This window comes from Microcaecilia unicolor, unplaced genomic scaffold (assembly GCF_901765095.1).
Source record: "Microcaecilia unicolor unplaced genomic scaffold, aMicUni1.1, whole genome shotgun sequence".
NCBI lineage: Eukaryota > Metazoa > Chordata > Amphibia > Gymnophiona > Siphonopidae > Microcaecilia > Microcaecilia unicolor.
The window spans coordinates 57485-69047 of record NW_021963576.1 but is presented as its reverse complement, the minus strand read 5'-3'; the positions used below and the strand labels follow the sequence as shown (position 1 = coordinate 69047).

The 11563-nt window shown below is 42.7% G+C and overlaps 1 protein-coding gene across 1 annotated transcript in view; it reads left to right on the top strand.

Annotated features, from left to right (window-relative positions):
- Nucleotides 1-420: 420 nt before the first annotated feature.
- LOC115459452 (protein furry homolog) overlaps nt 421-11563 on the top strand; it is a gene marked incomplete at its 3' end in the record, with an annotated part of 60852 nt that continues 49709 nt past the window's right edge. Inside the window, exons 1-3 of the mRNA XM_030189273.1 lie at nt 421-450; nt 7056-7138; nt 9118-9268. Coding sequence (XP_030045133.1) covers nt 431-450; nt 7056-7138; nt 9118-9268 — 254 coding nt within the window. The remainder of the gene's footprint in view (nt 451-7055; nt 7139-9117; nt 9269-11563) is intronic.

Sequence of the window (11563 nt, the reverse complement as noted above, 5' to 3'; positions counted from 1 at the left end):
ATTCAAAGTGGTTTACATATATTCAGGTACTTATTTTGTACCAGGGGCTATGGAGGGTTAGGTAACTTGCCCAGAGTCACAAGGAGCTGCAGTGGGAATTGAACTCAGTTCCCCAGGATCATAGCCCATTGCACTAACCACTAGGCTACTCCTCCACTCAGACCAGTAAGTGTACACACATAAATGTACACTTATGGGTCTAAATATCTACACAAGTAATGCGTGTGTAAATGTTAGTGCCTGGATTGTAGAATTGCCCCTGTAATGCACGATAGAGCTGTGTTGTATGCTAAGCATTCAAATGTAGGGCCTTAATATGAGACATTCTAAATTGTGTGATTACTGCAATCTTGCTTGTAGGGACCACCTCTAGCAGCAACACTGTGGTTGCTGGACATGACAGCTTCCCTGACATGGGGAGGGCAGAACAATGAAAGAAACAGACGACAGGTTAGTATTCTGAACTCCGATTAGGTGGATAAATTGGTAAACCTTTTGAAATATTTTATTGATTATTGGAAATATAGGAGATAAGAGCATCCACGTGATTCCCGAGCTCTGTAACTGCTGTAGCCACACTCCGTCTTCTCCTCCCTCACTCCTCATTCAAATACAACTTGGAGTTAGGGCCGGTGGAAACATTAAGTAAACTAGGTGGCCTCTTAGAGTGCTGCAGTTTTGGGGGCGTCAATGGCAGCAGCAGGACCTAGTGCCTCACCAGCTCTACAGTCCAACATAAAGAAGATTTTGGAGCATGCCACCTGTTTCCACTGCTTCCCCATGTGGTTGGAGAAAATCTTGCAGACCAGAAGGGGTGGTCCGCAAGCATATACAGAGGCAGGGAAGATTTTTTTTTCAATGCTGTGAACCACTGCCACCCCACTGTTCTGTCAGGATCCGCCCATGGCACCAACAGCATAATTCATCTCAGGAAGGAGGGGATGGGGATGAAGAGTTGCTGTGTAACTTATATTATTTGTGCTGGAGGCAGGGACAGAAGGGGGATCTATAGATGGATGAATGCTGCTGACGGTGGGGGTGGATGGGGAGAAAGCAGAGGAAGATGGTAGTGCAGAGAGGTATACGAAGGGAGTGGGGCATCTGGATGCTGCTGTTAGGGGGGGTTGTAAGAGGGGAATGCTTAGGAGGCTAGGGTGGAAAGGGGGGGACATGACTGAAGGTTCTCCAAGGGCATGTGTTAGCTTCGCACCATCCCAGCTTGGATTAAGTATGCACCATTCATTCCTCCTCCTCCTCTGATAATAAAGAAGAGAAAACTCACTGCAGTTTTCACATAAACTAATGTGATGTTTTTGCCCAGGTTTGCAAAACTGAAAGATTTATAGATTCATCATTACTGCCTGCTTGGGCAGAGTTGAATGAGGCAGACAGTAATCTTTGACCTCTGTGGATAAGGAATTTGGCTGCCGCTTTTACTCTCATGTTTTTCTGAGATTAGTAGAAAAATAATGTTTATCATTTTTGAGGACCTAATTAAAGCATGGCCTGCCTGCTGCCCCGCAGATTGCTCTATTTTGTAACCACACTTCTCTCCCCAGTTTATGTAACACAACTTCCTATTCTGTAGACAGCAAGGATGTTATGGTTTAGCGCATGCCTTTTCACTAGTAGCTGAAGGCAGGTTACATTCAGATACAGTAGGTATTTCCTTATCATAAGTACATAAGCATTGACATACTGGGACACACCGAAGTATCCTGTTTCCAACAGGCCAATCCAGGTCACAAGTACCTGTCAAGATTCCAGAACAGTAAAAGAGATTTTATGCTGCTTATCCTAGAAGCGATTCTAAAGATGTTGTTTAAGAGATTTAATGATAATAAAATTAGTAGTTTCAAGTATATTGAGAGGGCCAATGAAGAGTTGTTCAGATTGCGGTGGTGAGTTCCCCGCGTGAAAAGAGTTTCCCACTGAGGCTCTGGGATTAAATTGTTGTTCAAGTAACAGACACATTTGGAGAAAATTTTGAATATAGTGTTGGGACTTATAAAATGAGACTGTTGATATTGAACCCTGCTGAAGTGACGGACCACATTTAATTTTGTGATATGTACAAGTGGCACATACCTCTATGTGCCAGTTTATAGAACTGCCCTGTAAGATTGTACCTGAGGCAGTGGAGCATTAAGCGACTTGCTGAAGGTCACAAGGAGCATCAATAAGATTTGAATCCTGGCATCCCCCTTTGCTAACTACTGGTCTGCTCCTCCTCTCCATGGCAAAAAGATTAGGGATTGTGTAGGTACCCAAACATAGAAAGAAGCATGCCATTCTCAGACCCTAGTGGGACTGATGAAGCAAACAGTCTAAAATTAACTTAAAATAATTCAGAGATAATTAGTTTACAATTATCTGCTTAACTATTCTTCAGTAAACTAATTAAGGCAGTGTACAATCAATAACATTTAAAAAATATATAAACAACGCACAACCGCAAATGGAAAAATTCATACTAATAATAATACAATAGAATAATGAAAATAATAAAATACAGTACTCAATAACTAAAAATTAAAAAATAATTAAACACTTAGCCAAGGTACCTTAATATATTAACATTAGAAAGCTCTGAAGTTTTAAAATGTGAGATCTCCCGAAGACCCCAGTTTATCTCTTTATTATAGAGTAAGACATACTTAAGCCAGCTCTTCTTTTATAATGAATGGTATTATACAAAAATGAATGCTTTTGACTCTATATGACTTCTCTATGACTCATAAACTACTTCTGCCCTGAGCCCCATTCATCTCTGGGAATAGGAAGTGAAGAGGGAAAGGGGATAGGATTTGATATACCACCTTTCTTTGGTTACAATCAAAGCAGTTTACATGTTATATACAGGCACTGTATTTTTCTACCTGGGGCAATGGGGGTTTAAGTGACTTGCCCAGAGTCACAAAGAGCTGCAGTGGGTATCGAACATAGCTCCTCTGGTTCTCAGGCCACTACACAAACCATTACCATTCCAACATTCCTAGATGGTTGTTACACTCTGTTACACTCCTACCTGGCTGCTCCTGGTGGCGGCCATCTTGGAAGGTTCAGTTGAGGGGCGGCCATCTTGAGAGGTGCATTTGATCAGTTCCTGAAGGACGGCCATCTTGAGTAGATCATCTACATCGGTTCCTGAGGGGCAGCCATCTTGAGAGGCTTATTCCTATGGGCGTGCCCAATTAGGTAGGGTTACCATATGGCTCCAGAAAAAGGAGGACGGATTGAGCCAGCCGGGTTTTACTTCCATTGTTTTCAATGGAAGTAATTGAACCAGCCGGGTTTTACTTCCATTGCTTTCAATGGAAAGCAATGGAAGTAAAACCCGGCTGCCTCAATCCGTCCTCCTTTTTCTGGAGCCATATGGTAACCCTACAATTAGGTTCCTTGCCTGTCAGCTGTGGCAGGGATCTCCTGATGAGAGGCCTATTTAAGAACTAAACACGGTCATCAGTTTGCTTCGGCTTCTATCATTGTAGAGGTCTGGTGCGTGTTCTGAGCATTCTGCTGTCTTCTCCCGGCTTGGCTTTGACTTCTGGATTGGACCTGACATTCTCTGCTTTGCTGCCTGCCCTGACTTCTGGATTGGACCTGACATTCTCTGCTTTGCCGCCAGCCCTGACTTCTGGATTGGACCGGATATTCTCTGCTTTGCTGCCTGCCCTGATTCTCGGTTTAGACTTGATACTGTTTACTTGCTGCCTGGTTCGGCTAGCGGCCGTCCTTCCCGCTCGTATCCTGAAGTCCTGGTGGCCACCCGCACCTGAGAGCTCAACTCCTGGGGAATGGTGGTCGTCCCCAGGTGAAGCTAGGGGTTGTCCGGCTGCCTGACTGAGTGCGGCCTTCTTTTTCACCGTGCTTCTTTTTCACCGAGGCACAAGGGCTCACTACCAGTTCCGTAACAATGGTAGATACCAATCTTACTGCAGCTATCCAGGATTTTGTCTCTCCTTCTATTTCAAGATATTAGTGTGCCTGATTTGTTCCACACAGTTAAATGGAAAGTTTCATAGATATGCATTGCTATTGAAGGCTGAAAGCATGTTACAAAGTGTAGGGTGCATTCTTTCATGTTTGGATCTCATCAAACAATTCCTGTCATGTTTTCTGATATCCGGTAGCAGAAAAGAATGCCACAATGCGATTCCTTGCTTCAAAATAAATGGGAGTCATAAACACAACACAAGTTACCCCTCCCTGGATATAGTGAAGGAATTTGCTTACGCACCTTCAAAACTGGCACCTGTGTAGGAGCCATGAAAGCTTGACTTTGAAAAGGTCTAAATTAGCATATGAATAGTTCTAACTTTTAATTCAAAGACCAGTCATATACACAGTCTCAAAAGGATCATTTTTGTAGAGTAGTCTGTCCTTGGAGACCTTCTGTAACTTGGGTCAGATTCTTGTCATACAGCCCAATATCAGTAATTAGATATGAGCCAGAGAAATCCAGTAGCCAGAGGACTCTATCTGCAATCTTAGGTTTGTTCTTGACCTCAGTTCTCTAAAACAGTGGAATGATAACATTGTAGAAAGGTTATCAAAAGGGATTTGCAGGCTCATAGCCATATAATTATTGAGCAGTAGAAGTCAAGAGTTCATCCAGCTGTATTTTTTGACTTGGCACTTGAGCATTGTATCTTGCTGCCATTTACATGAGTTATTTTTATGCATAAATGGAGCTGTTTATTTTGACTTGAAGCTGAAGCTAATCTCTATTTTTTATTTTTTTGTAATTCCCTTACTGTATATTAAAGTGAAAGTTTTAGTACAAACATTTTATTGATGACTGGCAAATAGCAAAATTAAAAAAAAAAGATGAAGACAACTGAGATACGGTACATCATCACTTATAATGCTGTAAGCCAATTAAAAATGTGTCAGCTTCTTGGGGGGAGGGGGGGACCCACACCAAATGCTTAATTGTTTGGGAACCAACATTGTAAAGGTTTAATAGAAAAGCCTGTATTTGACATAACATGTTTTAAATGACACTGCTAATTAGCTTTCTCTTTGGAAGGCCAAGACCTTTTATGGTTACAATGGCTATCAACTGTTTATACCCAACAATCCTATCCTGGAAGTCAGTGGAAAGGTGTTCATACATAACATTATTGCCTCATATGGTTAAGACTGTCCTGTACAATGCTACACATCAACCCTCACAGATACCTTCTTTGTTTTTAAACAGTTTGAAGAATGGCTTAAAGGAAGCAGGAAATGCTTTTATAGCTACCAAACTCAGGAATTATTTAAATTTGTGAGAAGTATCGTTTCCCGCCCAACCCTTTTCCCTCAACCGTTGAAGACAGCAGCTCTTCATTCCAGATCTGGCATTTTGTCATCATCACTATCTGGTGAATCATCTGTCCCATCTACTTCTGATAAATCTAGTCCTCATCCCCATGCTGTCTATTTGGAACAGTTGGCCTTTATTCGGGGTCAACAGCAGCAACAGCGTTATATGTAGTGTAATAAACCTGGTCGTTTGTTGGCTCTTAAGTTGCGGCAACGTAGGTTTGACCGTACTATTTTGCGGATTGCTGATGAAAAGAACAGGATTCTGACAACATCTTCCTTGATTCGACAGAGATTTCAAACCTTCTACCAAACTCTGTACACGGCTGACCCTATGTTGCAACCTGGGGCCATAAACAATTTTTTGACATCCCAAGGGCTTCCCTCTCTGACTGTGGAGCAAAGTGATATGTTGGATGGTCTTATTCAAGTGGACAAGATAGTTACAGAATGTGCTTGGATTTCAGTGCGGAACGCTAGGTCCCCTATATAGAATCCTGGGGATAGTGCTAGTATTGTAAACATTAACACGTGTAATGCAGGCATAAATGGTAGTGCCTGTTTTTTAAATGGAATTTCCCTCTTATTGTCTATTTTGAATGTTCCTCTTCCCCACCACAGGTCTTTCTTTTGAAACATTAGAATATGACAGTAGGTGGTGACTGCTTGGCCTTTCTAGAGGGTTTTCATATACCTGATTCGGCCCCTTTTGAAAGAAAAGGCAAGTGTAATCCATGCTACACCTGAACAAGCCCCTGCTCCACATCCTGTGTGTGCACATTACTGGAACTGGAAAGATTATAGGGCCAGAGTTATATAGGGTGATTTCCCTAGAGAAGATAAATCCTGTTGGAACCTACAGGGCAATTGGCTCATAATGTTATACATCTGATTCCCTGGCCCTGTGTCATGTCCTTTCTGAAAGTTTTTAATAAAATAATTCTTTTTAGACATTCCATCCTTCACAGGACATTCTAGTTTTGAAAAAAAAAAGTTATGTATTTCAGCTTTGCAGAAATCAGACCCATAACTGTGTCCACTGCCGTGACTGCTCTGAAGTGGAAGTAGAGATGGTGGTGTCTTGTGCTTGTTTGGATATTGTATGATAGTATGAAGTCTATTCAGAGGTCATTGATGTCACCAGATTGAGGGACAGCAATGATGACTGGTCAAGCCTTCCATTCTACAAAATTCCTGAATAAAAAAATGACCTGCAGATATTTGCCTATGTCCTTTTGTGTGCTGTAAAATAATTGTGATATTGTATTAGAGCCAGCTGGAGGGATGTTTTGGCCATATCCCTTGAGGGTTTGCTCCTGTGCTGAAATATTTTCCACACTTCCACTTTGAGCTTTGATTCCATGGTAAATGTGTGAAAAGTTCCTCAGCTTGCAAGTACAGCTGGCAGCTTAAAGTATAAATGTGTTTCTTCAGGGGCTAGAACTGGAACACCATCATATATAATATAGTAAATGACAGAAAAAGACCAGCATGGCCCATCTAGTCTGCCAAGTAGAGTGGTCAGGGTTGTAATTGCAACTCTGTGCAAGTTATCTCAACCCCCCACCGCCAGCAAATAAAATACAGCTGCTCTGTTTATGCAGTAATGATGTTTTTTTTCATGTTTAGAGGGTACAGAATAAATGGGGATGTAAAACCAGAACCTGCCAGACCTCAGGCTTTACCCTCAGATGTAAAAATCTGCCTTTCTGCTTATCCCATGTTTTCTTGTTTTGCATCCTAAGGTTCAGTAATATCATCAGAGCACATACTCGGTTAGAATCAAGGTACAGCAACAGCTCTGGGGGATCATATGACGATGATAAACGTAAGTACTAATTTTACAAGGTAGGCAGAATGGTTTATAAGCTAGTGAGGAAGTTTATAACAGAGGAACAGGGCTGAGAATTATATTTTATTCCACAACACAAATTAATAAACTGACTCCGAGCATTTCTACTGCTAAGAGTGCTAAATTAAAGCATTTGAATTACCCTATCAGTAGCTTTAAACAGGTGGGGAAAGCTTCTGGAGTATGGCTCATGGAATGCATTCCAACCCTTCTGTGTGTATCTGTGGCTACATCTTTGTGTGTGTATGCATGTGTGTATATCTATGAGGGTCTTTCACATGGGGACCTGTTTTTGCTTGGAGTAGTACCCAAACATTCCATTGGTTTGGAAAGAATAAAATTAAACCAAGTGAGATACTACACACATGGTAACACTGTAAATGATGGCAGATAAAGACCCGCATGGTCCTTCCAGTCTGCCGAACAAGGTGGCCAGAGCCACACCCACCATTCTGTATGGGCCACAGCCACCCATGTTTAAACACTGGTTGACAAGTCTCCACCATGCCAACCACATATAGGCAACCAATATGATAGAGTCTTGGTTATAATCATATATCATCCTAAGAGAATGTATCTCTAACCATTGGATGCTACTGTCAAAGAACGCATTGTACATTAAAGCCAGAAGAGACTGGAAGACATGAATATGTATATCCTAGAGGAAAGAAGGGATAGGGGAGATATGATACAGACCTTTAAATAATTGAAAGGTATCAATATAGAAACAAATCTTTTCTAGAGAAGGGGAAACGGTAAAACTAGAGGATGTGAGTAGGGTTAAATGGTCAGTATTCTCAACAGAGAAGCGTAGATAGTGGGGGTTCCCCAGGGTCTATGCTGGGACCACTGCTTTTTAACATATTTATAAATGATCTAGAGATGGGAGTAACTAGTGAGGTAATTAAATTTGTTGACGACACAAAGTTATTCAAAGTTGTTAAATCGTGAGAGGATTGTGAAAAATTACAAGAGGACGTTTAATGTGAGCAAGTGCAAAGTGATGCATGTGGGAAAGAGGAACCTGAACTATAGTTACGTGATGCAAGGTTCCACATTAGGAGTGACCGACCAGAAAGGGATCTAGGTGTCATCGGTGATACGTTTGAAACCCTGTGCTCAGTGTGCTGCGGCAGCAGCTAAGAAAACAAATAAGTGTTAGGTATTATTAGGAAAGGAATGGAAACAAAAATGAAGATGTTATAATGCCTTTGTATCACTCCATGGTGCGACCGCACCTCGAATATCTGGGTATAAGATGACTGCAGAGCTATTCCAGGCACTGATAAGTTAGGACTACGCTGAATAACGGCAGTAGCCTGGTAACTTTTGGCTCTGCCACCGGATTGCCCTAACATTATCCGGATACTGCTGGGGCGGTCAGTGAATAGTTTCATCAGCAGTATTTATACAGTGCCACTGAAAATCAGTGACTGGCCCCTGTGAGCAGTACTTATCTTGGTAGGAACCATTCCTACCAGCTAAGTGCCGTTGATATCAGGCCTATGGATTTCATCATTATTTTGAACTTGAAAATACTTTATTTAATTTGGATTTTGCTCTCACCTTTTTCAGTAGTAGCCCAAGGTGAGATACATTCAAGTACACTAATGCACTGTATGCAGTCATTTTACTATTTTTTGCTGTTAAACTTGTAACTTTTATTTACAATTTATTTATAACTGTTGAAATTTCCACAGATGTTTTACAGCTCAGAGAAAAGTAAGGTATTGCTCTCGCATTAAACATATACCTCTCATCTAACATAATATTCTTCTGCTTAATCCCATTCTTTATATCCCCATCGAACACCCTTTTCTTGCTCCCTCCCTCTCCTCCTTCCCCCAAAATTGTACATCTTATGTCACGGTATACCTGGTGTACACCACTTTCAGTGAATCTCTTTTAAAGGCGGTTAATAAATTTCAATAAATAAATCTTTTGAAATGTTTCAGATGACCCAGTTTCTCCCTATACAAGTTGGCTACTGAATACTGTGGAAACAAATCAGCCGCAGCCTTTACCAATGCCTGGCAATGGTGGATGCTGGGCGCCACTGGTCGATTACCTCCCAGAAACTATCACCCCAAGGGGACCACTTCATAGGTAAGACCAGGATTAAGATCCTAGGGGCCCTTTTAACAAAGTTGCAGTAAGCCCAACGCAGGCTTACCACTTGCTCTTCCGGGACTACTGCCGGCCCAACGCAGCCTCCGGTGGTAGTCCTGCCCCGAACGTGCACTATTTCTGGGGGAAATGAATACCCCCAGAAATGGCTTATGCGGTGGTAACCCGGGGGCAATCGGGCATCGCCACATGCTGCCTGGTTACTGTAGAGCAAGCTCAAGAAATAGAGGCGAGACATTAGGCTCAGGTTCAGGACTAGGCTGTGGTTTGTTTCCTGTGACACAAGAGTCGCAACCTTAAGCTGAAAAAGCAAGTGCTGCTGAAAAGGCATTTTTACAGAGCCAGTTTGAACAGGTTTTGAAGAGACAGCAAGCAAACGAAGCACGTATAGGAAATGCACGTAAGGAAATCAAGTAAAAAATTTTAGTATATAAGTAAGTGCTTAGAACAGGAAAACGAGCATTGCGTGTCTGGATTCCTTGATTAGTGAGTAGTGAATGTAATGCTCCCTCAAGAACCTTCACATATTTGCTTCTTGAGCCTTTATTAATTCCTTCTCATTTCTGTAACCTGTGAAACCACTGAATAAATCTTGCTTGATTTGATTAATTATATTTTTTGTAGATCCCATTTATTTCAGCTTTACGAGCCTAGGGTCTCAGAAGGCTTTGTCTGCCTTAGGCCCTCAACATTACCACCGGGTTAGCGAGAGAGCCCTATCGCCACCCTCAGTTGGTTGGCGGTAAGGGCTCCCCACCGCATGGCCATGCGGTAAGGGTTCTCTTACCGCATGGCCATGTGTGTCTGGAGTCTTTATCCACGTACGGTAAAAAGGGCCCTGGCACACAGGAGAAACGTTCCCCCACCTCTAGCGTTGGGCCCTTTTTCCTGCAGCTTGGTAAAAGGACCCCCTTATATGTGGGGGACAATTTTCAGACCATCCACATTACACCTTATTTTTGTTTAGAAAAGTACTTAAAACTTACTTAATTTCATTTTGTAAATAAGTTTGTTTTAATGAATTTGAATTGTGTTTAGTTTCTCTACTTTACTACTACTACTACTACTTATCATTTCTATAACGCTACTAGACGTATGCAGCGCTGTACACTTGAACAAGAAGAGACAGTCCCTGCTCGACAGAGCTTACAACCTAATTAGGACAGACAAACAGGGACAAACAAGAGATAAGGGAATGTTAAAGTGAGGATGATAAAATAAGGGTTAGGAGTTAAAAGCAGCATCAAAAAGGTGGGCTTTTAGCTTAGATGTGAAGACAATCAGAGATGGAGCTTGACGTTCCGGCTCAGGAAGTCTATTCCAGGCAGGGCCGTGCCTAGGGTTTCTGGCGCCCCCCTGCAGACTATCAGTTGGCGCCCCCCCCTGCAGACTATCAGTTGGTGGCGGCGGAAATGACATCAGAAGAAGGCGGAACACAGCGAAGGGAAGGCTAGAGATGTCGGGAGCGCCGCCTCCTTCACTGACGCTGCGCTGCCGAACTGCCATGGAGGTAAATTTTAAAAAGGAAAAAAAAAAAAGAAAAGGGTTGTTGGTGGGGGGGGAGAAGAGGGCGGGCAGTCGAAACATGGGAGCGGGAGGGCGAGCGAGGTGAGCATGGTGTGGCGGCGCCCCCCAGAGGGAAGCGCCCCCCTGCCATGCTTACCTCGCTTACCGTGTTGGCACGGCCCTGATTCCAGGCATATGGTGCAGCAAGATAAAAGGAACGGAAATCTGGAGTTAGCAGTGGAGGTAGAAGGGTGCAGATAAGAGAGATTTACCCAGTGAACGGAGTTCCCAGGGAGGAATGTAGGAAGAGATGAGAGTGGAGAGGTACTGAGGAACTGCAGAGTGAATGCATTTGTATGTCAGTAAGAGGAGTTTGAACTGTATGCGGAAATAGATAGGAAGCCAGTGAAGTGACTTGAGGAGAGGGCTAATATGAGCATAACGACCCTGGCGGAATATTAGTTGTGCAGCAGAATTTTGAAACAGATTGAAGAGGAGAGAGAGATGGCTAAGTGGGAGACCTGTGAGAAGCAAGTTGCAATAGTCTAAGCGAGAGGTGATAAGAGGTGGGATGAGGGTTTCTGGTAGCGTGCTCAGAAGGAAAGGGCGAATTTTGCTGATAGTATAGAGAAAGAAACGACAGGTTTTAGCAGTCTGTTGATTATGAGCAGAGAAGGAGAGGGAGGAGTCGAAGATGACCCCAAGGTTACGAGCTGATGAGACAGGAAGGATGAAGTGTTATCCACAGAAATAGAGATGGGGGAGGGG